Source organism: Hylobates moloch, unplaced genomic scaffold, assembly GCF_009828535.3.
Source record: "Hylobates moloch isolate HMO894 unplaced genomic scaffold, HMol_V3 SCAFFOLD_13, whole genome shotgun sequence".
Taxonomy (NCBI): domain Eukaryota; kingdom Metazoa; phylum Chordata; class Mammalia; order Primates; family Hylobatidae; genus Hylobates; species Hylobates moloch.
In genome coordinates this window covers 28,105,778-28,132,749 of record NW_026652288.1, presented here as the reverse complement: position 1 = coordinate 28,132,749, position 26,972 = coordinate 28,105,778, and the positions used below count along the sequence as shown (strand labels likewise).

The following is a 26,972-nucleotide window of genomic DNA, read 5'->3' as shown; positions in this document are numbered from 1 at the left end:
TTTATTCTCCATAAGAGACTGAAAAACTGTCTGGATGCTTTGAAAGCATTTACAGCTGCTCAGAGAAGCTTCTGACTCCATCTAATAAGCCCCTGGCAGCCATCAACCTCTCTAATTGCCATATGGGTGAAGAGGCGGAAATTTAAATAAACAGTGGATTTTGAAGATGAACAATGTTATGGAAGGGCCTAGGCATGAAAGCCAAGCATCAAAGCATGAGCACATGTGTCTCTCTTGACAACATAATCCCCAAAACTCAGAGAAGCTGGATGTGGACCTCCCGAGCATCTGCCTCCTTGGCATTTATACCACAAGAAAACACACCAGTTACTCGAGAAAGTACAGGTAGCACCGAAACCCTCCAGATTCCTTCTGGTTCCTTGTCTACTCAGGCAGAAGAGGTCATTACAAGGCCCAATGCTACGACTCTGAGTGGCCCTGTTCCCTAATGCCCCTGGCTCACATAAAAGGAAAAGGAGGCCATGTGCGGTGGCTCACGCCTATAATCCCAGCACTTTGGAGGCTGAGGCGGGTGCATCACTTCAGGTTAGGAGTTCGAGACCAGCCTGGCCAACATGGGGAAACCCCATCTCTACTAAAATTACAAAAATTATCCAGGTGTGGTGGTGCACACCTGTAATCCCAGCTACTCGGGAGGCTGAGGCAGGAGAATCAGTTGAACCCAAGTGGCTTAGGTTGCAGTGAGCCAAGATCATGCCACAGCACTCCAGCCTGGGCAACAGAGTGAAACTCCATCTCAAAAATAAATAAATAAATAAATAAATAAATAAATAGGAAAAGGCATATTGTTATTCCTCCTGAGTGTTTACTTATATATTTTACATATATAATATAATATTATCATGACCCTGCTCCTTTACTGATGAGGAAACTAAGGGTCAGAGAGGTTAAATGGCTCTCTCCAAACCTCAATAGCCAGTGAGTACTGGGGACAGGCATAGGATTTAGGGTCCCTGTGACTCCCAGTTCAGTGCTCTTGGTGTCTCCAGAGAATGAGGCCTATACACTGAGCTTGTCTAAAGCACGTGGGAGGCCAGGCATGGTGGCTGACACCTGTGATCCCAGCACTTTGAGAGACTGAGGTGGGAGGACTGCTTGAGTCCAGGAGTTCAAGAACCGCCTGGGCAACATGGTGAAACCCTATCTCTACAAAAAATACAAAAATTAGCCAGGCATGGTGGCAGATGTCTGTAGTCCCAGTTACTTGGAAGGCTGAAGTGGGAGAATCACCTGAGCCCGAGAGGTCAAGGCTGCAGTGAGCCATGGCTGTGCCACTGCATGCCACCCTGGGTGATAGAATGAAACCTTATCTCAAAATAAAATAAAATAATAAAGCATATTGGAGCAAGTGGTATAATTTCTAGGGCTAAGTCTCAGCCAGCTGCCAGCCACCATGGGCCTTAACTCATGACAGGGTTTCGTCCCTATCATTCGCACTATGAGGAAAGAGTACCCCAGAGCAGATGTTCCCCAATTACCCTGGGATTCCTGGTCTACAGGATAATGGGGGCCTGAGCTGACACTCTTAAGTGCTCAACACCTAACAACCTGTGACTTTTCAAAAACAGAAGTCTAGAGATGTGATCACCCCACATATTTGCACGGTTTTCCGAGCCCTTTCCTGCTCATGATCTCATCCAACCACCCTGACAACCTTAGCCATACATTTAATTGGTTCTTTGAAGATTTCTGGGTTTCCAGAGTCAACCTGTTCAAACAAAATACTCCAAGGAAGGGATAGCACCTTATACTTTTATTGGCTCACAGCTTGGCAAGAGTTAGCAGCAGGCTGAGAATTAGGCCCTGAGAAGGAAACAGGATCAGGAGGGACTGGGAAGGGGTCAAAAGGGAAAAGAAGAATGAGATGGGGAGGCAGACATGCCCCGATGCCCTCCCAGAAGCCCGTCTCAGTTTTGCAGAAAGAGGTTCTACGCAAGCAGAAAGAAGTTCCCAGCTCCCCCAGCCCCCCTGCCACCCCTACCAGCAGAAAAACCAACTTTACCCATGAGGGCCAAAGGTAGAGAGGAACAGAAGAAAAAGCGAAGAAAAAGGAGAGATGGGAAGACAGAATAAACCAACCATCGGAGGCTCTTCAATCTTAATTCATTTTATTCTACAAAATGCTACTCAACTGAAAGTGGAAATGCTAACCCCCCTCCCCCAAAAAAATCGCAAGGGAAAGAAGTTTTAATATGTTCTTTCTTCCATAGCAGCAAGCTTTTTCTAACAAGCTTTCTTTAGTGCAAATACTGTAGGCTTGTATTACATACAGTAAAACAACAAAACAACAACAACAACAAAAAACACCACCAGAAAGGCTTCCAAACAAAGCTACTCCTCAATTTTCAAAACTATACAAAGATTTTGAGCTTGCGGTTCTGCCTGGAAGGTCTATTTAGGAGACTCTCCAATGGGACCATTTCACCATTACTTTAAAAAAAAAAAGTGCCCAGAAAGGTAATTAAATTCCCCATAGAGCCATATGAACCATATACAACTTGTTTGCCTCCAGAGTCTTACAGCTGACTTTACTCCACGTCATTAACATATCTCAAATACAGATGCACAAACCTTATTTTCTACTATACACCAAAATACTATATATATACACATCTCCCACGGCAGAAAAGACACCCTGATACCCTACTCTTTATACAAAGTCAAATATTTTCTTCCTCAAAATCAAGTAAACACAAACTAAAATAAATGGAATAAACTTTTAATCATACAGAGAAAATAATTTTTGAGAATCAGGACAGGATCTTCCACTGTGTTCTCTTACAATGTAGATGTCTTGGCGACCATTGTCCCCAGAGGAATGAAAATCCACCTTTAAAAACAGAACTTTTTTATACAGTTTATACAGCACAAATCACAAATCACTTTAGAAACAAAAATGCGTTATCCTAAATTAAAAAAAAAAAAGGAAGCGAGAAGAGAGAAAGGAACGGAGTATTTTAATGCTATCAGTTTCTATTCAGGCTTGATACAACATAAAGAAGATGTAAACATTTAAAATAAATAATAAAATAAATGTCAATTTCTTCTCCCCCCTCCCTTTCCCATAACCCTCTCAAAATTTGATCCAGCCCCTCCCGAACATGTCGTCAAGCATTGGATAAATTAAACCCCTTGGTTGATGTATGGCCAAAACACTAGAAGCATAAGAAGATGCCAGATTCATAGTGGGATGACTGGGTTTCCTTTTAAAAAGTTACAGGACACAGGCACGCCTGGAAATGTATACACACATGCGCACACACACAGCCCAACCTGATAAATAGTGAGATGCTGGCTTTTAAGATGAATGCCAAAACAACTCAACAAGCAGAACGTAGCAAAGACCCCTTAAGTTTTTTAAAGAAAGTTCACACATCACATATCCTATTGGTCCCCAAATTCTCTCAGGACTTGGGTTACCCCTCTGACCATCTGAGGAGTGCACAGGAGCACATGGTGGGGTAGAAGGGGAAGTATGGAGTGGGAGAATATTATAGGGGATAAGTCCTTGAGAACAAACATCAGACTGAAGGCAATCTTACCTCGGATCTTGAAGACAGACCTTCTCACCTCTAAGTGTTTCTGTTTATCCATTACTTAGGGGCCTCTTATAAAGAGATGTCCTCATCCCTTAGTCTCATCCTAACGAGGATCTATATAAAAGCGCCTAACACAGTGCCTGGCACATAGTAGGTGTATTCTTTTCCTTCCTAAAGGGGGCACAAAGATGTCTGATCAGGAAAGGAAATCGACCTGAAAGTTAAATGGCGAGATTGCATTTGCACTGTTGGTCCATCAAGGAAAAGAGAAAAAGTCCCAGTGCTCCAGACAATTCAACCACACTTGGAATCAAGTGAGAGCAGAGGGAGATTCCTCTCCCCAAAGCCTGAGAAAGAGAAGCAGCAGCCCCAGATGGCACTTGACTTTGAGATGCTTGTGTGACACACCTGGCCCCCAACACAGGCAGAATGATGTTTGACTTGGAAAACCTCCCCAGTGAATTCTCCGCTTGGAGCCGGCTCCAGCAATTTCCTAAGCCTCAGCCGGGATCTCCTCTCCTTCCTGTGCCAGCAGCTTCCCCATTCAACTGGCCAGGGAGAGGACTATTCGCAGAAAAGACTGGCCAGGAGGCCAAGAGGACACTGTGTTTTACACCAGCTGATCAAAGTGCCTGCCCTGTGCCGTCGCAGAGCTGCCTGCAGCCCAATCGGAGTCCACACCTCCGAGCTGCCTCGCGAGTGGAGCCACGAGAAGCACAGAAGTTTCTAACCCAAACACAAAGGCAGCCCCAATGCAGCTGTTCCCATAGCTGGAGCCATGGAGGTGTCTGGTGATTTTGGAACAAGGATGTGTGTGTGTATGAGAGAGAGAACTTGGAGGGCAAGCCATAAGGAAGTAAAACTCAGGATATGCTCATGACTTAGGTGTGAATATTCAGTCTTCCCCAAATCAAATCACCTCCGACTTTGGGGAAGCCGAACCACCTCCTATGACAAAGCCTGGGTGTCTTCACAGGGAACGTAGCTCAGAGTCCTCTTACAGTCCTGTGTGTTGGCTGGACATTTGCCTTCTGCTGGTCCCAACACCAACACAGCTTGAAATCTGAACTGAAGGCAAGTTGTGCCTCAGGAATTTGTCCAGCCTGGCCACAAATCAGGCTGTGACCTGCACGGGGATCTTTGCTGCACAAAGTGGGGTATAAGGGGGCTTTTAGAAATCAAAGACAAGAAAGCAGCTTCATTTAAGAAATACCTATATGCACAAAAAAGAAAATAGCTCCCACCTGGCTACAAATACCACTTGAGATGATTACCCCTGTGAGAGCTGAGTGCACCCCAGTTTTCTTTGCCCATCTCCTGCTACTCCTGGCTCATTCTGCTGCTTGGATTCATCTCAAGCCAGAAACCCAACTGCCCAATCTTCTTAGAAGGGTCCTTCCCAGAGCCCCTGGGAAACCGGGAGGGCGGCATCACAGCCAAGGGATGCAGGAAATAACATTTTTAAAGTATCTTAAACAAAATCCTTTTTCTTTGAAACTCTCCTTTCTGCATCACTTGTACATGTCACTTCCAGTCCCACTGGCCCATGTACTTTAAGCATACGGCTGTTTCACTCTGTGTGTCTAGTGCACAAAAGCAGGTCATGTTCATGAAATAACATGCGAGGGAACAGCTGTGTGAATGTGTCACTGCTTTCTCCACGGGGGATCTTAATTGATCTTTCAAACGAGGATACTGTGACCTCTAGAGCTGAATCCCCAGCAGCAGAGTCTTTGCAGAGCACAAGCCCCGCAGAGGCTGGTTCTGGCCAGGAGCTACTCCCTGGATTCCTGTCAAGGCCCTGCTGGACAAGAAACTCGGCAGGAGCCATACCCTGGGGAGAAAAGGCTCAGAGGGGTGGGCAGCAGGGACCCTGCTGAGCTGTGCTCCTGCTGGAGGTCAGGGGGACCCTTCCCCAACCCCATGAGAGGGGGCAGCTCTCCTGCAGTGGGAAGCAAAACATCCTATCTCCAATTCCAGCAGCCAGAAAGATTCAACAGACAACCAGGAATGGCGCATGAGCCACAAGCCACAGCGACAGCTCAGGCCAGCTGCTCACAGCTTGCTTGCTGCCTGGGCCAGAAGAGCGCACTGGGGTGGGGACAGGGGAGTGTAAAAGAGAAAGCATTTGATCCAGCAGGTGGCAGATGATCACAGAGGGCAGGAAAGGCCCGGCGCCCTGTGGGGAAGTGAGCAGCCAGGACAGGCTGAGCGGGTGCTGGGGCAGCAGCTGCTGCAGACGCCACTCCAATGATGGCCTCCCGCCTCCCTCCCCTGCCTCTCCATCCTCAGCAAATGCTTCTTTGAGGCTTGGGGAGGGGCTGCCTGGCAGCAATCTGGGGAAGGTTCAGGCCCACGCTCATTAAATCTCTGTGGGTGGCGTCACCCTGAAAGCCAGGGTGGGGGAAAGGCGGAGCCCGGCAGGGACTTGGAGTATAATGTGTGGCTCCTACGGAGGGACGCCTCCCTGGTCTGGAGAGAAGGGTCCAGGGGCAGAATGGCAAGGCAGTAATTACAGGAGACGCCCTACTCAAGACACCAGGTGAAGGGAAGCTGGCTAGGACACCCGTGTGGCTTTGTTGGCATTATTCCTGGCCTGGTAATTAGGCGTTTGGCAAACCCAACCTGTGCCCCACTGTCTCACTCACACCCTGTCTTCTGGCCAAGTCGCTCCTCCAGAAGCTGTCTCCGAAGGTGGGCAGGAAGGGTCCTCTGAGCCTCCCAGTGATGGCAGCATCTCCTTGAGAGCTCAGGGAGCCCCGCTGGGAGTTCTGGAGATGGTGACTGGGAGGCGTCAGGGTAGGGAAGGCTCTGTATTGCACTTTGTCCCCTTCTGGACAAGTCAGCCCCAGCAGAAGAGTCACCTGCTGCTCCATCTCCAGAAATGAAGAGCTTTAATATTCAGACCACCCAGATGAAATGTCGTGGCAAATTTGATAAAAACCAAGAGGGAGTGAAACTGACGCTGGGGGAGGGAAGGGGCAAGTCGAGGGAAGGTGAAACCAAAAGGCACTGAGCATGCGTGGTGGGGCAGGGAAGGACACCATCACTCCAGAGACAGTATGGTAACAAAGGGACAGGAATGGTCCAGGCCAGCTTCAGGCTCTTCAGAAGCCAGAGAGATGTCCAAGTCTACCAAACCGAGTTCTCCAAGACTTTTCAAGAAATGGGATTTGCTTGCAAGATGAATGAGGGATGAGGTCCCATGGCTTCCAAGAGATCAACCCAAGTCTTCCAATACTCACTGCCAGGTCCCACCTGGGTCCCCCAGAGCCAGGAAGCTCCCTGGCAGGTCCCCCTCTTGCCCTCACGACCCTGGAACGCTTGAAGGTACTGGTCCCTGGGAAGGAGGAGCGAGCAGGACCCCGTCCGGAGCTGGGGAGGGAGGTGCGCTGGGTTACAGAGCCAGCAGAGTGGGGGAGTTCAAGGAGTCTGATGACTGGTCCCCGCTGCTACTGCTTCTGCGGTGAGCCTTGGAGCAGGACTCAGAGGGAGATGCAGGTGATTCCTGCTCCAGGACGCTAGGATAGGTGAAGACGAGGTTCGAAGTGCCCGGAGTGACAGCAGGTGTGGAGGTCACCACGATGGGGGTGTGCAGGGGCTCCTCGCCGTAGAAGCCCCCAGCAATGCTGATGGGCTTGATGACAGAGCGCTGGGCCTTGTCCAGCCCCGCCGACGAGGACGAGGGGCTGTCCTCTTCCAGGGGCTCCTGTTTCACCACTACAGCGCCCACCGCGCCACCCCCGCTGCGCATGGGCTGTAGCCCAGGGGCTGGGGGCGATCGGCGCTCATCGGGGCTAATCTTGCACACTGGGCCGTGAGCCACCAACATGAACTCCAGCTTCTCCTTCTCCTTCTGCAGCTCAGCGATCTCCTTCTGCAGGCCTGACTTCTCCTCCTCCAGCTCCTCTGTCTCCTGCCACGGAAAGAGAGGGATGTGAGGGACAGCAACCTGCCAGGGACCAATCTAGGCAGGAAAGAGAAAACCAGTAATGTCCTCAGACACTGTGAGAGCAGAGGCTCACACACCTAACCACAGACCCCACTGGTCTGAGTCTCTCAGTCACCTGGAGGCTCAAGATTCCTTTCATTTCCAAAGAAAGAAAGTCAGCTTGGAGAGGGGGTAAGTCGTTACTGCAGCTGCCATAACCCAGCACCTACTTTGTGCAGGGCACTGTGTTAAGCATTTCAGAGATGATCTCATTCAATCTTCCAGGAGTTTTTAGAAGCAGATGTTATCATCATCCCATTTTGCAGATGAGGAAACTGAGGTTCAGAGGGGTTCTGTTAATTTTCTAAAGTCACCGAGCTAGCAGGTGGGGTAGCCCAGATTTGATTCCCAATGTATCTGACTCCAGGGTCTGTGTGCTGCTACTATGTTCTGTGGCCTTGGTGCCAGGACTGCCCCCTCGGTACCCCTGAGGGGTGAGTACTGCAGAGATCTGCATGGAGAAGGGGGCACAGAACACAGCTCTACCCACCTCTCTCCTTCTCTTACTCCCCAACCGCATGCCAGCCCACCTGTGGATGGATAAACGCTAAGCCCCAGGCTGCTAGAGAGTGGAGACTTTGTCATGCATACTGCTGTATCCCTCACTCCTAGAACAGTGTCTGGCTTCTCAGAAGTGCTCAGCAAATCCCTGTGGGATTATCACAGCCTCTCCTCCCTTTTTTCGCTCCAATTTCTTTTTTTTTTTTTGAGATGGAGTCTCACTCTGTCTTACCCAGGCTGGAGTGCAGTGGCATGATCTTGGCTCACTGCAGCCTCTGCCTCCTGGGTTCAAGCTATTCTCCTGTCTCAGCCTCCTGAGTAGCTGAGACTACAGGCACCTGCCACCACACCCGGCTAATTTTGTATTTTTCGTAGAGATGGGGTTTCACCACATCGGCCAGGCTGGTCTTGAACTTCTGACCTCAGGTGATCCGCCCGCCTCAGCCTCCCAAAGTGCTGGGATTACAGGCATGAGCCACGGCGCCCGGCCTTTTGCTCCAACTTCTTAAGCACATATTTCAGGACTCCCAGAACCCTCAGAGAACATTTGGTTCAGCCACCATGCTTGACACAGAAGTAACGTGACAGCCTGAGAGGGCTTGTGAGGATGCCAGGATCACCCCACGAGGACCTCAGCCCCCTTCTTTCATCCCCAGCCAGAGAAGCAGAGGCAAGCAAGTGCACGTGGAGGGGCCGCTGTGGGAGGGGAAGAGGTGTGTGTCACCAGCCTCCTCCCCACGTTTTCCCTAACATGGATTCCTGTTCATCAGTGAGGACATACGGGCAAGGGCTTCGTTCAGCAGAGTACAGCATATTCCGGAGTGAAAAACAGTTTCCGTCTGTCTCAAGGGTCTGACGAACGTCATGAGCTTCTGAGAGGCTTCCTGTGGAGGATGTGGCTCAGGGGCCTGGGTGGCTGGGTCAGAGGGCGGGGGAGGCGGGGGAGGCAGGGGAGTAGGGTGTGAGGCCTCTTGGAGGAGGGGAGGAAAGTAGAGGAGCCTCAGGGGGCAGGGCTATTCTGGGGCGGGTGGTGAGGAGGGCCACATGGGGCACAGCTCCTTGAAGTGCCAATCAGAGAAAGGTTAGTGGTGGGAGGGCCCGCTGAGGAAGTGGATTGTGGATCTGCCTCACCTGGGAATGAAGAATTCCCACTCATCCTCCCCGGCTCTAACACCTCCGAGGGACATTACTACAGGCATCACAGAATTCACGCAATTCAATTCATTCAACACCCCAGAGTGAGGGCTGCAGGACAGAGAAAGACAAGCCTAAGCGGGTGGATGGTACCTGGGAACATTAACTCAAGTGAGGGGATGGGCCAGGCGTGGTGGCTCACGCCTGTAATCCCAGCACTCTGGGAGGCCAAGGCAGGCAGATCACCCGAGGTCAGGAGTTCGAGACCAGCCTGGCCAACATGGTGAAACCCTGTCTCTACTAAAAATACAAAAATTAGCCGGGCATGGTGGCAGGCACCTGTAATACCCGCTAGTTGGGAGGCTGAGGCAGGAGAATTGCTTGAACCCAAAAGGCAGAGGTTGCAGTGAGCTGAGATCATACCACTGCACTCCAGCCTGGGCGACAAGAGTGAAACTCCATCTCAAAAAGATTATAATACAAAAAAAAAGTGAGGGGATGTTTTCCAAAGCCCCATCCTGGACGGTCACTGTGAGGAAAACTGATAGAGTCTCTCTCATCTCCTCACTCTGAAAGCATTCCACTGGGGAGAGTCAACACTGGCTCGGGGCTTCCTCCACACAGCACACGGCCCTTCCTGCAGGGCTAGGCTCTGAAGGGAGTTACGTGACGTTGGTCAGGTCAAGCTTAACAGAGGGAAGGGCAGGGCTGTGGGTCCCCAGGTCTGGCAATTAGGCGGCACGGGAGAGTGACTCACAAGAGCAGCATGCAGTACCATGGCCACAGCTCTGAGTTCATGACAGAGGTGGGGAACCCGCCTGCCCATAAAGGAAATGAGAAAACCCCAAGAAAATACAACCCGGCTGCCACGTGACCCATCTCCATCAAGACCTCTCCCTGGCCCAACCCAGAGTGCTTAGGCCAGGCTGGGCCACTCCTGGTGGCGGCAGGCATGGGAGCGGCTGGAACCTTGGGAAGCAGCCCTGGATGGGGCAGGTCTGGACCTGCCCTGGCTCCCACCCTCCACCATCCCTCACCCAGGAGCCCCCACAGTTCTGTGAGCAGAGAACACTCAGGTGCTGCGTAAAAAATGTGGCTAGCACCCCCACAGAAAGTTGTTCATTTCTTCCCTCTGGGCCCTGGCTGGTGCTAAACGCCACCTCCCTCCCTCTCCTTTTTCAGTCAACACAATGCTGACCCATGTGTCCAAAGGAAGGAAAGCTCTATCTCCACTGACTCATCTGTAGCGCACTTGTGGGTAAGGAGACAGCTGTGGGAGAGAGGATCAGGACCCCCGGGGCTCTCACTGCAGCCCACCCAGAGGTGCTCCCACCCTACACAGAGTTCCTCACCGCCTGCAGCTTCTCTGTCAGCTCCCGGCGTCGGTTCCGGCACTTGGCTGCAGCCAGCTTGTTCCTCTCCCGCCGGATGCGACGCTTCTCCTCCTCTTCAGGAGACAGCTAGAGGCCAAAGCCAAGGATCACAATTAGAACAGAGACAATGGTTCACAGCATTTTTAAAAAACTGTATTTTAAGTAAGGCAAGAAGCCCTTCTGGAAATGCAGAAAGGAGCAGGAAGGGGAAGAGGAGCATGGCTGGACTCAGAGGCCCCAGAACATGTGGATCCCTGATGTCTGGCTGCCTAGGAGGGCTCTTTGAGCTGAATCTGCCCCGGAAGGTGATGTCCAAGTTTAAAGTCCATGTTTAAACAGGACAGCAATGGGTCAGAGATTCACCGGCCCAGGCATGATGACAGCACCTGTCACATCAGCCCTGATTCAGTGCCCAGGCCAGAGAGAAGGAGCTAGGGATGCTTTTCCAAGAGTCCCCTCCTGCCAGCCAGGCATGGCCCCATCCACTTAAGCAGCTTCTTCCAAACCCTGGCAAATTACTCCTCCCATCACTCTGCCTGCTCTGCAAGCCTCATTATCCCCATTTTGTTAAGTAGCTGGGCCTGGAGTCCTCACACAGGTAAGAACCACCCAGGGGGGAATGTTATGTTGCTGATGGGAGGGCCAAGAGTGCCACTCCACTCCCGATTTCCTCTGCCAATCCCAGGGTGCCAGCTGCTCACGGTTCAACCCCAGGTACTCCCCCACATGCCTGGTACAGTGCTAAGTTGGACAGGACATGCAAAAGGAAGAGGAGCCCCCGGCAGGTAAAATCCTGCTGCCCACCATATCCGTCCACTCAACAAGTGAGCACCCAGTTCCATGTGCAAGATGCAGTTCTAGGGGCTTGGGATTTATCTGCGAACCAAACAAAGGAAGATTCCCCTGCAAAGAGCTTAGGGTCTAGCTTCTTCCAGTGAGACAGTTAGGAACTTGTCACTCACACCAGAAAGCATGAACTCTGCTCTACTGAGCAGGGCAAATGCTCTGGTTCCACAGAGCCCTGCAGAGCTGTGACCCCAGTGCCTCTCTCAGGCAGAGGTGACACAAGGAGACGGCTCTGGGCCAAAGCAGAAAGCAACGCAAAGGGAAAGACCACCCATTCAGTTATCAAACATTGACTGCACACCTACTAAGTGCCCGGTGCTACACTAGGAGCTTAGAAGATCTCAAGGGGAATAAGACCTGGGTCAGCTCTCACGGGACACCTGGGGGCAAAATCAAAGCTACTTTTGGAGGAGCAGGGAGAAGCTACCCCAAGGAGGGATACTGCCTGGACTTCAGGTCACCCCATGAAGGAAAGAGCCACTGTCCTGGTTGGGTCCAAGTCAGAGTCCCACAATGCTCCCTTTAGCCCTGGAGGTCTGTTGCTGTGATGTTTTGAACAGCAAAGAGAGGATAATCATCACGGCACCAGAGAGGACAATCCCATGCCTGTCACACAGAGAGGAGGCCACAGCCCGGCTGAGGTCACAAGGCCATTTGGCAAGGCCCCGAATACTTGCTGCTCCTAAACCTGTCTTGTCTTGAGCCCGGCAGAATTGCCAAGAAAGCCTTATGGCCCTGCTGCAGGCCTGGGTTTAGGGCTCACCACTGAAAGGGCCACCAGGGCTCCCCTTAAGGCTCAGGAAGCCCCCTAGATCCCTCGCTAATGAGGGGCAGAAAAGAAGGAAGCTGGCCTTGACCCACTTTAAGCCCTCCTTCCCCCTTGGCTGCTTCTGGACAACTTTTGGCCTCCTGACTGACCTAGAAGTCTCTCCCCTGACTGGTGAGGTGTGGGGCAACTTGTGGGAGCTGTCGACATAGGAAGTGTTCAGGGGTGGTGAGATCAACATGGTTCCAGCTTGAGTGTGTCAGCTGCACCACGTACCCACCCACAAGCCACACACACCCTCCACTCCCCACCTCCTCAGAGTCGCTGCCACAGGGCACAGGGGGAACCTCCCAAGCGGGCTCCAGAGGAGGCCTATGAGGCACCAGGCCAGCTCCGGAGGCAGGCTCTTCCCTAGCAGGGAGGCTGGGGGAGGCTGGGGACGGCCGGAGTAAGCTTCACAGCAAAGCCCTGAGGGCTGGGAACTTGAACAGCCAAAGTTCTAGGCTGCCACTGCCCAGGCCTCCTCAAAGCTGCTGGGAGATGTGTGAATTCCCAACTGATGTGGGATAAAATGCTCCTTATTCTCTCCCTCCCTCTCAAAAAAGGAAGGAAACTCTCCAGACAGATTGTATGAGGCACGCCTAGGTGGTGTGGTGGGAAAACCACAGGGCTAAAGGTCAGGAGAAGTGGGTTCCAGTGCTGGCTCTGCTACTAATTCACTGTGAGACTCTAACAGGGCCCTTCACCTTTCTGGGTCTCCGTTTCCTTGTCTATAAAATGGGTATAAAGGGAAAATGAGAAAAGATGGTCTCCAAAGTCCCTTCTAGATATAAACTTCTAAATTTAGGTGAGGTAGGCCCAGAAGAGAATGGAGAGCGTGGCTGTGCGCAGTGCTCACGCCTGTAATCCCAACACTTTGAGAAGCTGAGGCGGGTGGATCACCTGAGGTCAGGAGTTTGAGACCAGCCTGGCCAACATGGCAAAATCCCATCTCTACTAAAAGTACAAAAAAAATTAGCAAGGCATGGTGGTGCATGCCTGTAATCCTAGCTACTTAGGAGGCTGAGGCAGGAGAATTGCTTGAACCGGGGAGGCGGAGGAGGTTGCAGTGAGCCAAGATTGTGCCACTGCACTCTAGCCTGGGCGACAGAGCAGGACTCCATTTCAAAAAAAAAAAAGCGAATGGAGAGCATTCAGCACATCCTCAGGCTTTGTGGTCCTGCTAGCCCCAAAGAGTCCCTGGCAAGCCTGGCTCTCACTCAGGATCACTTATATCCCAGAAGAGTCCAGCTCATCAGTGAGTATAAGGCTTTGCACCTTGGATTCCGTGAAGGAAGCATATTTATAAAGGTCATTATAAGCATGGCTACTGCAATATTTACAACTGCAATTATAGAAAGCAACTGTGAGGAGGATACTGGCCACTTGCTCCAGCAGCAGAGGCCCAACATACAGCTGTGAATCCATTACAGTGTCTAGCAGACACACCTCCCCAAGTGGCTCTGCACCATGGTTCCGCCATTAATAGAACAAACCAACAAGTAGTGGACACAAGACTCCGCTTTGTCCTTGGAGGAGCAGAGCTCCTGAGAAAGCTTCCAGTTTCTTGGTGTGGTGATCCCTGTAATTCCAAGTATCCTGGGGTCTGGATCTACCCCGACCCACTGGGAACCATGTTTGAAAGGTCCATATATTGGAACATTGTGGCCCTGGGGATCACAGAGTGAAGATGGACAGTGGTTGAAATGAAGAAGGGTTCCAAGGCTGTCACTGGAATAGTTTCCCAGGATAACAATTCATTTGAAAAAGGGATTCCACTGCTAAAGTATTTTTCCCTTCCCTGGGCGCAGGGTGGCATAGCCTTGGAGAAAGAATACTGCATGGGGGTCCAGGGAACTGGGATCTAGCCCAGACTTCCCCACTCACTGGCCGAGTGGCCACACACAGGTATGTCTGGCCCTTGCTTGTATCATCTGACGTGGGGGAGAGATGGGGCTCTCTGAGGCTTTATCCCATTCTTTCTGGAATTATGCATGATTCTGATTTCCCTTCCCAAGACCAGGGGACTTGGCCCTGCCCTGGCTCACTGCTGATCCAGGCAATGAGCCTCTTGAGTACTAGGTAGGTGCTGCCTAAATAGCAGAGCCCCCCTTCCCCATTTTCTGGCTTCCCTCCCCAGCCAAGTTAATTCTTTCTCAAAGCTGAGCCCCTTGAAGAGAAAAGGGCTGATGTCTGGCCTCCCCTGCCTCATCCTCCTGTCTGTTCATGCCGCTGAACAGACTCCTAAGGCCCCAAAGTTACTGCACAGCTGGAACATGCATTCCAGGCCCTTGAAATGGGCTCCTGCTCAGAGTTGGAGGCCTAGAACACTGAGGAGGAATGGCAAGTCGTGGGCAGTACCAACCCAGAGCTTGACCCCGTAGGTCTGCTGGGTGCCTGGCCTGCACTAGACCCTGGGAGACAGCTAAGGGATAATCCTAAAAAGCTCACAGCCAGGGTTCATTGGCTGCTTGTCCCATGGTCCTTTTGCCAAGGATCAGAGAAGGATCCTGCTGTGGGCAGGTCGTAATGCTCCTTCCCATCTGTAGCCAAGTCCTGGCTTGCAGGGACCATGATCCCCATTTTGTGGTAAGATGACAGAGCCAGCCTGAGTCTTGGCTCTCCAGCTCGGCCTCCAGTGAGGGGGATGACGTGCTCTTCAACCCCTAGCTCCCTTGTCTCCCCTGCTCTCAGAACATTAACCCTACCAGTCTGCAGAAAAACGTTCTGTGTTTCTGGGGCTCTGAAAGTCACTGACGTGGCTCTTTCCCACTGGTCTGAGCTGTACCTGCTCATCTCTCCTCCTGCGGCCCACGGTGGTGCCAATGGTCTTGATCACGCCGGGTCTTGGGAGGGCCATGTGTCCAGGGACAGAGGCCAGGCCCGGCAGGGGGCTGTAGGGGTGTGAGCGAGGGTACGGGTTGGACATGGAGGTGATCACTGTGGGCTGCACCATCCACTGCAGGTCCTGGCTGGTTGTGATGGCGTTGATGGTGGGGATGAAGGCACTGCCTGAGCCAGGCATATCTACCCGGAATTTCTGAAATGAGGAAAAAAAAATACAAATGAGCCAATACATACTAAGCTGAACAGGATACTTAATAATAATTGAACACAGCTGAGGCAAAAACCAGCACAGAGCAGGGTCAGTGTTTGGAGGGCAAGGTCAGGACCCCAGGTGGGCCTGAACAAGTCCTGTGCATCCAAGACTCAAGGCGGGAATCTTAACTATGCCTGGGGCTTCACGTCGGATCTGCTCCTTGACTGGGGTCCTGAGAACTCCATCCCCAGGTGGCTCAGTGAGGATACTGTGATATTCCAAATGACTTCCAAGATAGACGTGGTCCCCAGCACTCACACTCGGCAGGCCCTCTTGGCAGCTCTCCAGGATACACATCTGCAGGATGTGGCACCTGGGTCTCTTAAGCCTCTGAGTCGCCTGCCAACTGTTTCTCAGGGTACCGGCTCAGGACACCTTGAAGGGATTTGCACACCAGTAGCTTTGGATCAACAAAGATCAGCAAGGGAGCATACTGTGTCTGCCTTTGTCACTTTCCAAAGAGGTTCAGGACAGAGCTATGACTCCATCAGGGCACAGCCAGGTCCATGAAAAGATGTCCTCTAACCCACGAGACTAACAAGTAGTGGCATTTGCAGCCAGACATCCCTTGCTGTCCTCGTCCGTCCTCCCTTCCCATCATCAGCATCTTGCTTGGGGCAGACCGGCTGAGTGTGTCTCTCTACCCAGCTACATAGGCATTGATCTATGTTCACAGATGTTTCTGTGGGAAACTCTGGTGCTGCTAGTGCAGTTTTCTCCCCGCTTCTTAATTTATGCCCAGACCACGTTGCAGAGCTCTCTGGAACATGCTGCAGGAAGCATTCTATTTAAAATATAAGATGATGACAGAGTATAGAAACTAAAATGGGCTGTGCTCCTTAGCAGCTGGTCTTGACCTTTCTCCAAGGCAGCTACTGGAAACTGGAAGAAGTGGGAAGGAGAGAAGAGCCCCCTACTTCCAGCTTTTCAGAGGCAAGTTCCCCTAATGGAACCTGGGTGAACCTTCATCTTCCGATGACTCCTGTGTCCACATAAAGCTTCTCCAAGTAGTTTCTTCCCCACTTAAAAACTGGGTGAGATGATGACAATAGCTAACACTTCCTGGGCACTTACTAAATGTCAGACACCAATTATCTCACCAATTCTCCCTCTGAGTGAAGAACGACCATTAGCTCCATTTTAGGGACAGAAATTCAGGCTTAGTGAGATTAAGTAACTTATCCAAGGCCACATTGCTAATAAGCAGCAGGGTCAGGATTCAAACCCAGTCCAGCCCAACAAAGAGGCCAGAGCCCCTGAACACAGTGGTATACAAGCTCGTTTGCCATTGCTTCTTTCTTCCTCAAAATCCAGCCCTAAGTGCTGGTTATCCACCCCCCACTGCCCTCAGACAGAGTGTCAGGTCATCCCCTATAGACCTCCCCTCTCACCAAGAAGGTCCCACAGGTCTGTCTGGCCCCGAATGGAACCCCACTATCATTAGCATGGATGCTGTAGAACCCTCCCTATGCTGGTCCAATCAGACTAACTAGAATAGAAGTATTCGCAGCAATGGAAGCTGGCACCACCATTGTCTTTGCCTTGTCACAACATCAGGGTTCCTGCTGTGTAAATAACGCATAGAGTACCTCACTACAGCTGACAGAGTTGGAGACCCCTTCTTACTCAATTCCCTGCTATCTGCCTGACCCCAGTCTGTATGGTGGAATGGCTGCCTCACCTCCCAGACCACCTCCGGGGCCCAGGCCAAGGGCTTCAGTGAAGAGAGCTGCCAGCACAATGGATTCTGGGATTCTGGAGGAAAGTTACCCAGTGCAATGTATTCTGGGATTCGGGAGGAGAGCTACCTAGAGCAATGAGTTCTGGGATTCTGGAGGAAAGTTACCCAGCGCAATGCATTCTGAGATTCAAGAGGAGAGCTGCACAGAACAATGGGTTCTGGGATTCTGGAGGAAAGTCACCGGTGCAATGCATTCTGGGATTCAGGAGGAGAGCTGCCTAGAGCAATGGGTTCTGGGATTCTGGAGGAAAGTTACCCAGCGCAATGCATTCTGGGATTCTAGAGGACAGCTGCCTAGAGCAATGGGTTCCAGGATTCTGGAGAAAAGTTACCTAGTACAATGGATTCTGGGATCCCGTGAAGAGAGCTGCCTAGGGTGATAGATTCTGAGTTCCATTTCTGAAGGCAAAGAAAAGTGGGCTTTTTATCAGGCGCTGACTGAAAAGCAGCAGGTGTGTGCATGTGAAAGAGGGAAGAGTGCAGTGAACAGGAAAGCATCCAAGTGGGAAATGATCTTCAAGGAGGAAAAATGGCCAATTGGGGCTGGGCTGTGAGTAGGCAGAGTCGTGAGAACAGCAGGCATGGCTGAGTGTGTGTAGAAGCACCAAGTCCCAGACAGCTATTTTTTTCCTGAGCTGCTGGATGGGAGGGGCGGGCAGTCAGCCCTGCACTCAGGGTCAGGAGGCATGGGGTTGAGGCCTGGCTTAGCCACTGAGTGCCTTGCCCTGGGCTCAAGGACTCAATTCCATGGATGTAAAGGGGAATACTCATCAAACTCACTGCACTGTCATGAGGATTAAATAAGTAGCTACTTGTAATCACAGGCTATAAAAGCACGCCAGTGGTTCTCAACCCTGGCTACGCATTAGAATATTCCAAGGAGCTTGTAAAAAACATACTAATGTCAGAGCCTCGCCATTAGACCTCTAAAATAATTGGTTTGGGGCAGGGCTCTGATAAGCCTTTTTTTTTTTTTTTTTTAACTCCCAAGGAGATTCTGTTGTGCAGCCAGGGTTGAGAAACATTGCTCCAAACCAATGGAAGGTCACCATCACCACCACCATCATCATTAGATGTGCCTGTGTACTCTGCACAGGAGGCTCCGGGGAGAAGTGCCAGCTTCCCACTCCTGGGAAGCACCCAACTTTTAAATTCCATTTCTCTCCCCAAGCCAGGTTCTGGGTTTGAAATGCACCTGAGGCATTCAGCACAATGGTTTGATATGACCCCCTCCTCCACGGGGAAGCTGTCAGCTTTCCTTTTAGGAAAGCACCTAAGAAAGTCACTTCTCATTCCAACAAATAAAAGTGCTCCCGCTTTAGGCTTGGGGAACCCAGCAGAAAATCTGAAGCAAAGCTGAGGGACAAAAGACCCCTTCAGAATAAGTGGATGCCTATTAGCCCCTCTGAGGCCCTCCAGTCCACCCGCTCTGGAGGGCAGGTCCGTGATGTGTGCTCCCCGGTATACATCAGCCAGATTCCTCGCAGCAATGGCTTGGTCTAGACAAAACAAGACAGCAATAAAAACCAGCCAGGAGGTAATGACTGCCTCTGAAACGCATGTACACCTTGTTTCAGACAGGAGGCAAAGCCATCTGGATAATACACTGGCTCTAAACTGCAAGGAAAACAATGTCCCATCCCCAGAGGGGCCCGGGGCTCTGATAAAGAAGGCTTTTGACTCCAAGAGGAGCCTCTCTGGGAGACACACAAAAGTTTCAATTAGATCTGGCAGATGGGTCTTGTCTCAACTCCCAACATGCTATTCAGAAACGTGTTATTCAGAAACGTGTTATTCAGACACTGGGGTAGGAGAGAAGAGGTGAAGTTAGGAGTTTGTGCTCCCAGAAGTTAGCCTAGCATTCTTCTATGCCAATAGACCCGAGAATAAGCCAAATGTCACACTGGAGATAAATTGTGGTTCTCTGTGGACGAGTGAACACTAAACACAAACCAAGATAGAACTGCTCAGCTGGGGGCTACAGGGCAGTTTCAGACCTGCTGCAGCGCCAGGAGTGTGCTGGGAGTGATGGGATCAGGAGAGGTAACCCAAAACCTCACTCGGCCGCCTGGGCCTGTGTCGCCAACATGTCCTCCTCCAGGACACTTTGAAGATGCTGGATGCCTATGTAGCATTCCAGCCTGGCAAAGCCTCCAAATATTTCACTGTGTCACCCTGTCAACTGCAGGGTGGGCAAGAATGCCTATAAAAGGATATAGTGGTCCCCATCCACCTCCTAGAGCAGAGTTTAGCAAACTTTTGCTGTGAAGAGTCAGACAGCAAATATTTTAGGCTTGGTGGGCTATACGGTCTTGGCTGCAACTCAATTCTGCCACTGCAGTGCGAAAGCAGCCCTAGATAACATGTAAACAAATAGGCACGACTGTGCCACTGAATTTTATTTAGAAAAATACTCAGGCCATAGTTTGCCAACCGCTGTCCCAGAGGTTCATTCTCATCTCCCATGCTCAGGCTGGAGGGAAACGAATACAGAAGAAATAAGAAAGCAAAAAGTCAGAACTGAGATGTTCCTCCAAGCCAGGTAGCCGAGGAGATGGGCTCTCACTCATCAGCTTGAACCTCCAGACCCTGAGCCGACGTTCAAACCCTTACAAGCCTTGTGGTCTTTGGGCATGGAAACTCCCATCACCCTGCTGTACCCTGTTGCTAGGGTGCCACGGGGCTGCTTAGGAAGGATGCGTGTGCTGCTTCCACTGCCAATGAGAAAGACGGCCGAAAACACGGACCCTCTAGGGCCACCAAACCTCAGCAGGTCAGAGAAGTTCCCCCCACAAAAGTTGCTGATTTGGGAAAACTGCCTCCTGAGACTCTACTGGAGCCTTGGCTTCAGCTATGAACCCATGGCTTTTTGCTGACAGGTATTGGAACTAGGGTTTGGGCCCCTATAGGCCCGGATGGGGCCGAGGGCTTATCCCAGAGACTCGTGAGCGGACAGAACTGGTATGTGAGATGGAAGTCAGGGTTGGGGTTCTTGGCCCAGCCCCTTGGCCAGGCAATTCTCCATCAGATAGATCTTTGTCTGGGTTATCAAGCATTCAAGCCATGAAGCCCTGTGGACTCTGTAACCTGCCTTGCCAGGCAAGCAGGTACGATTGAGTGTAACTAGGAAGGGACTGGGTTCTTTCCCTTTAAGAATCCTTTCTTTAGATTCCCAGGATGGAAAAGGGACAATTCCAACATCCTAGAAGATTGGCTCCCGAGAACAGAAAAGGATAAGGGCACAATCTGTCTCATACTTCCCATCACATCCCCACTGAGGTCCAGTTTAACGCAAACACTCTGTATTTTTACTGAACCTGGGATGTTCCCCAAAGCCTTCCATAAGGAATGTAACCAGTCTTCACAGGTTCTGCGTTGAACATCACTTTGACCTCTGACCTTTCATTCCTCTCTGAAGAAATACCACTATGTCACAATGGAAACTGTTGCTAATAAGTTGTGATTTCCCAAAGCGTTACAGTTTATAAACGCTCTCTTAGGTGACTCGGCCTCCCTTTAGCCTCCACGCTTTCCTGGGTTCCCTTGAAAGGGTTACTCTATCCTCCTCCACCTGGCTGCCTGCCAGGGGGAAGAGGAGCAGGGAAGGAAAGAAACAGAAAGAGAAGGCCTTAGCCCTCGTCCAGGTTCCCCAGCTGCTTCCCTGCCAGGGCCCTTTTGGCCAGAAGTGCCACTCCAAAGCACTGGGGAATTCACTCCACTATTCTGTAGGCCCCTTTGGAGCCCCCACAGCTCCCCGGCGGCTCTGTACTCCATGGGAATGACATGTCCTCTCATCCTCCCTTAAAGCCACAGGAAGGTGAGCCTAGGAAAGTCTCACTGCCACAGGACAGGGCCGAGAGACCAGGTGGGCCAGCAGAAATCTTATACCTTCCCTCTCTGGCCCAGGGAGCGGAGAAGGGATAGAATTACCAGATGGGGTTTGGAACAGATATATTTGCCTCAGTCAGGGCAGCTGCTGTCATTTTGAAATACTGTGGCCACCAAAAGACACCACATACAACATAGATGAGACATATCCACAAAGTAATGATGCTATTTTTTTCTTTGTTTCAACAAATAGACCAGAACGTTCGTCTCCTTCTCACAACCAGTATCTTTATTCTATCTAACAAGTGAGAAAAAAAAAATCCAAGTTATTGACGGCAAAGCTGCCTGCTTTGGTGTCCTTTGTCGTGGGCGTGCTCTCCCAGGTAGACTTTAGAGGCCTGCAGGACACGGGGTCACACCCTACTTTGGACTCAGCCTGATCATCCAGACTTGTATGTCAAACTCGGCTCCAAAGAGGCTTTTGGTAATTTCCAAATATCAAATTCACCCTTCAAAGGACAAAGATTTGTTAGCAGGGAGGATTTTCAAAAGAATACACTGAAAGCAACTGCAAAAGAGGGGGTACTGCAAAACCTTTCTGAGTCTAAGCATAGCCGCAGCATTCAGATAAGCATTTAATCTCCTCAAGGAAAAAACAAGGAAGGGGATGACAGTGATTTGGATGAATAAGTTCTGCTGTGTTTGTATTAAGATAGAGAAGAAAAAAACAAGTCTCCCAATTTTACCCTCACCTTGAATAATAAGACAGGCAGAAGCAGAAATAGGTAGTGGAAATGCACTCAGCATTTTGGATAGGAAAATTCAAATGCCATTCAGACAATACATGACTGCTATTTCACCCCATTCCCTTTGATGAAAAAGTGAAGCTGACTTCCACCATCAAGAATCAGCGGAACAGACAAATTCTTGGGATAACATTTTGTTTGATCCTAATCTACAACATCTGTAAGATCAAGGGGAAAAAAAAAAAAAGCACCCAGACCCTTAATCTATGCCTCCCACATTCCCACCAACTGAACAAGCCCCCTCCTAATATAAGCACATAGGAAAACATGCCTTTGGAACTTGAAAAAACTGGAAGGCACCCTAATGAACAGACAGACATCAAAATAGGAAAAGAAAAAAGCACTCCTTTTTTTTTCTTTTTTTTATTATACTTTAAGTTCTAGGGTTACTTGTGCACAACGAAAAAGCCCTCCTTTTTTAACCAGGTTTTATTTAGAACAAAACAAAAAAGAAACTCAAAGTCAAGTAGTTCCTAGTTAACCACGGTTAAATATGTGGCATTTATTTGTCCCTCATTAAAAAGAAAAAGCATCCTAAGAATTCCAAACTCACCAATTTAACACTCTCTGGGACTGGAAAAATACATTCCCAAGATAGTTTTCCTAAAAATTTCCCGTAGAGGGCACTAGAGAGGTATGATTGAGGCTGGCTTGGGAATCACAGTCATTTCTGGTAAAACTTCTTTGATGTGAGGAATGTCCCAGTCTGGTACAGTTGGCAAAAGTTCACTCTGGGGAATTTTGTGTGTGTGTGTGTGTGTGTGTGTGTGTCTTGGGAAGGGGTGGTTGAGGAAGAAGAGTGCTAGTCTGGTATTCCTCAACTCCAAAAAGGAAATACTGCCCTTGATTTATTTTCACAAGTTATCTGAGAAACAAATAGCAGCCTTGGAAAAGTTCTAGGTCTTGTTTTTGTTTTGTTTTTTCATTAAAAGGGGGCCCAGCTGATGAAAACAAGTTATGAAATGACCTATGTTTGTGTAACTGGCTGGATTGCGTAATGCTCAGGCCCTGAAACCGTAATAGTCAAGCAGCCAGGCAGGGCATATATCTGGGAGATGTTTTCCTAGGAGAGTTAGGAGAGAAAAAACAACAGCAAAAAGAAAAATCCAAGAAGGGGAGGTGTGTGCAACGGTTACTGACAAAACAAAATCACCAATGACCAACCTTTGAGATTAAAACTATAACTGGAACAGGAAATATTTTTCATGCCTCAAGTTCCTGCCATATATAAGAACAGAGACTGTAACAAAGACTAGTCTGCTCCCCCCACCCCCAAAGTCACTGGAGCTCATGGCCATGTGTTAAGATCCAGCTTCATGAAGCTAGAGGGGACGAGAAAGCTCTGGGTTGAAGAACTAGCAACAAACTGATCAGGAATATTGGACCCCCAAAAGAGAGACCTGAAAAAAATAAAATTCACTTCCCCAAAGAAAAACCAGAGAACTGTCTCACATGGATCGGTCCACTGAGATGCCATAAAAGAGAAAGGCCCATCCACTAACTGCCGGGAAAGTCTTCCAGTAAAGGAAGCTGAGAGAAATAAAGTGATTACAGGTTTTATCTGGTATGTAGTAAAGTTACCTTGAGCCCAAGATCGGGCAAGGTCATAGCACAGACTTGTAAAGGAACAAAAGCCTCTGAGGTCAGTCCTTAGGACCACAGAACAATTTTGTTCACAGTTGGAGCAATGACAGAAAAATCCACCCCGTTCCTCCTCGTCCCCCACCCAACCACCACCACACCAAGGAGCGGACAGGCCAAGAAACTTGTCTCAAGTGGCATTACCTTGCCAATCCCTCCGGTCTGAAAGGCGCCTCACACACTGCCGGGCCGAATGGGCAGGCGTCTATGCGAGAACCCCGTGCACTGGTTATTGCTAATTGCAAAATCCTCATGTGTTACAGCATGCTAGGAATTAGCCAACAGATGCTTTTTGCTTCGGTAATGAGGCCCTATTACACTCTGCTGGACTGAGTTCTCTTCCTTCTTCCTAGCACTGGTTTCCTGTCTGATTTTCTTCCAAAACCGGGAATTGCCTCCGCTCACATCCTGGGCTCAAAGCCCTAGTGACACAGATTATTCAGTTGGGGCACTGATGTCCGGTCTGACTTCCCTCCAGGCCCCAGGGTCTATGCTAAACCAGGCAGTGAGATTGTAAAACTCCAATGATCACTGCCAAAGACACATTAGGGAAAAGAACAGAGAAGAAATCAAAAGATCCCTTCCTGATTTCAGGGAGGAGGAGACAGACAGCCGTTTGGGGTTTGTTGAACGGGAGAGGGAGGGAGTGGGTACAGACTTCGACCTATTCCCTCATGATGTTTACACTCAATACAAACCACTAGCGGGGCTGGGAAGCAAACATAATCAACAACTTTTCGGATTTTAAACTCATCACCTTGGTGCTCATTACGAAGGGTGCATTGACTGCACCCTCAATGAACAGACTAGGCTGTCTCTACTGTGGGTGCTTATAGGAGCACCATGGGAGGCAGAGGGAAGACAGAAAAGCCATTTTGGGGACTCACCAGGTATAGGAAATCACTTTGGAACAAGGGACCCCCCCATCAGATCCAAAAGAGAGCCATGTTCCAAAATTCTTTCCAGCTGAGTCCACCCCTCCCTGGAAGCCCACCCCAGCCCCTTCTAGAGGCCAAGGCCACCGCCTTATGGAGCATCCCTTGCTGCAGCCAACTGTGCTAGACTCCACAGATGCTGACCACGGTGGGCTTCATGTTGTATTGGGCCTGCGTTAACCCAGCTCTCATCGAGACAGAGCGGGTGGGGGAGCTGCAGCAGAGGGCAGGCACGCCATCAGCACCCCCCCGCCAACAGCACCTTCCTGGTATTTATAAACACAGAAATCACACGCACAATCCCTCCAGTGCAAACCAGTCCGGCTGCTTTAGAAACAAGTTGTTTTCTGCTTCCAGAACCACCCAGGAGCCTGCGTGATATCTCTTCCCCCACCCCAACCCCCTCTTCTCTCTGCCGGTCTCCTTGCTCCAGGTACCCCCAGACCCTCAAGGTGCTCCTTCGTTCCTGGGGTGCAGTGCAGCCTCCCGTCCCTGACCCTTACAGAAGACAGGTGGGCGGGCAGGCAGGCAGGGGCACACAGGCGGCATGAGCCAACCAAGGCTGGCTTCTTCCTTCCTGACCTTCGCACCTGATTCCCAGAGCGGCAGCCCTCGCCCTCGCTCCAGATTACCTGAAGGAGTCCAACCATGTTTCTGGGTCCCCAACCCCTTTCAGAAAGGAGCTAAGACTGATGGAGAACGGGGAGGAGAGAAGGCTTTCCTGAAGGAATAGGGTCCCAGGATGTCGAGAGGTGCCAGTGGGTGCAAAGATTTTCTTGTCTGTCCACCACCCAGAGAGAAGACGCGGGGCGGGGGTGGGGGTGGGGGGGCGGACACTGGGGAGGGGGAGTGGTTCTTGGAGGGAGGTAACAGGCTCCTGGTAGGGGGCCTACAATTCCAGGAGTTTATCTGGGTAAAACATAACGTGGGAGGAAAAGGGCATGTTGCCTCTTCAAGCCCACTCCCTAATCCCCTAGTTTAAAAAGGGGTGGGGGAGAAGGGGAGGACGAAAATCCAGAACTTACAACGGTGGCCCGTAGGTATTTTCTGGCCAAGAAAACGAAAAGAAAGCAAAAGAGGCCGTGGCGGCGAGAGGAGGGCAGGGGTCCGCCCGCGCCGCCAGGTGCACCGGGGCCCGCACCTACCTGCTGGCCGCCGCCGCCGCTGGAGTAGGACTCGGCGTGCGCAGGAGAGCCGCTGCTGCCCCGGGACGAGGTGTCAAAGTTCCCGGGATAATCCTGGTACATGATCCGCGGTGGGGGCCGGAGAGGAAACAGGGTGTTTTTCTTCCCCCGCCCTCGCCGCGGCCGCGCACCGGCTGCTGCGCGCTCGTTAGTCCGCCGGCCGCGCCGCGGGCTCCGGGCTTCGCTCCTGGGTTTCTCCCCCACCGCGGCGGGCGAGGACAGGGAGGCAGCGACACCTCAGGAACAGCGTCCCCCGAGCGTCTCTTACAGCACTTCTTTCCGGCTCTGCGAGCGCCGCGGGACCAGTTGTCCACCCGATCCCTCCCTCTAAAAAGTCGGCGCGTCTCTCGGTCCCTCCCCTGCGCGCGCCCTCCCGCCCCCGCGCGCAGCCGGAGCTCAGCGGGGACCCACGGTCCAATCAAAATTGGAAATTAAAAAAGACTAGGAGCCCAGCGAACCTGGCCTGCCAGCCCCGGGGACCCCCGATTTCAGACAGGGCCGAAAAGGCGGAAAGAAAAGCTGTCCGCTGGGAGAAACTTCTGTTTCTTCCTTTTAGAAAAGGAGGCGGAGGATAAACTTCCCGTGGCCGACTCGCCGCCGGAGTTTCGGGGCGGCTCGGATACTTCACTAGGAGAAGGCGGCGTGCGCCCGTCCCGTGGCCTCGAGCGCGCCAGGGGGACAGCGGCTCGTGGGGCTCAAGTAGAGCTGGCGCTGAGAGGGACGCGGCTCCGCTCCCCGCTCCGGCGCCCAGACCTGCACCCCTTTCCCGGCGCCCGCTCCCGGACGGGCCCGCCTCGCCCGGCCGCGCCTCTCCCTCTCCCTCTCTCTCCCTCTTTCTGTCCCCGCCGAGCGCCGCTCGTTCGCTCGCTCGCTGGTTCGCTCGGAGCCCTAGCGCTCTGCCCGAGATGAGTCACTACAATGGCACGAGTTCAACTCACACTCTTTATTCTCCAGCCCTGTACCATGTGGATTCACTCACGTCAACCCCAGACTCCACCTTGTAGGGAGGAGCGCACGAGGAGGCGGGGGGAGGAGGCCGCGGAGGAGGAAGAGACGCGGGAGGGGAGGAGGCGGGCGCAGCTCTCCCCTCCCAGCGCCGGCTCCCGGCCGCGCTGACGCCAGCCGCGCACCCCGCGCGAGGAAGCCAGGCGGTGGCCCGGGCGGGAGCGGGCGGCACGCACGGTTCGGGGGCGCCGAGGCAGCCCCGGCCCTCCCCAGTCCCCCTCTCACCCCCCGGGCCCAGCGCCCTTGGTCTGTTCCATTGGCGCACGTTGCCAAAGATGGTCATTTGCGTTAGAGGACGCGAGTGCGGGTTTCCTCGCTTTCGGGTGACGTGGAGGGAGAGGGATTCCCTCGCCCGCTCCCGAGTGCGCTGCGGCCTCTCCCCGCCCTGGGAAGGGGCGCGGGGCGGGGCCCCGAGTGCGGCCGCGCGGGTCTCGGCTCCGGATTTTAGAAAATAATCACAGCCCTGACGGCGTGACGGGCGGTTCGGTGCGGCGCCACCGGGAGGCCGGGAGCCGGGCGCAC

At 51.6% G+C, this 26,972-nt stretch overlaps 1 protein-coding gene across 1 annotated transcript; it reads right to left on the bottom strand.

Moving 5' to 3' along the window:
* Window positions 1-2,107: 2,107 nt before the first annotated feature.
* On the bottom strand, window positions 2,108-26,362 carry FOSL2 (FOS like 2, AP-1 transcription factor subunit). Its single transcript, XM_032172589.2, has 4 exons — window positions 25,407-26,362; window positions 14,999-15,250; window positions 10,539-10,646; window positions 2,108-7,476 (listed from the first exon to the last, which is right to left on the bottom strand). The coding sequence occupies exons 1-4, from the start codon at window positions 25,506-25,508 to the stop codon at window positions 6,958-6,960; spliced, it is 981 nt and encodes a 326-aa protein (XP_032028480.1). The 5' UTR covers window positions 25,509-26,362; the 3' UTR covers window positions 2,108-6,957.
* Between the last annotated feature and the right edge of the window lie 610 nt (window positions 26,363-26,972).

Coding starts and splice junctions, on each gene's coding strand:
- FOSL2 (XM_032172589.2), bottom strand. CDS start 25,508: ATGTACCAGGATTATCCCGGGAACTTTGACACCTCGTCCCGGGGCAGC. Junction 15,251..25,406: donor GCGGCGGCGGCGGCCAGCAG/GTAGGTGCGGGC, acceptor TCCTCATTTCAG/AAATTCCGGGTAGATATGCC. Junction 7,477..10,538: donor TGACAGAGAAGCTGCAGGCG/GTGAGGAACTCT, acceptor TTTCCGTGGCAG/GAGACAGAGGAGCTGGAGGA.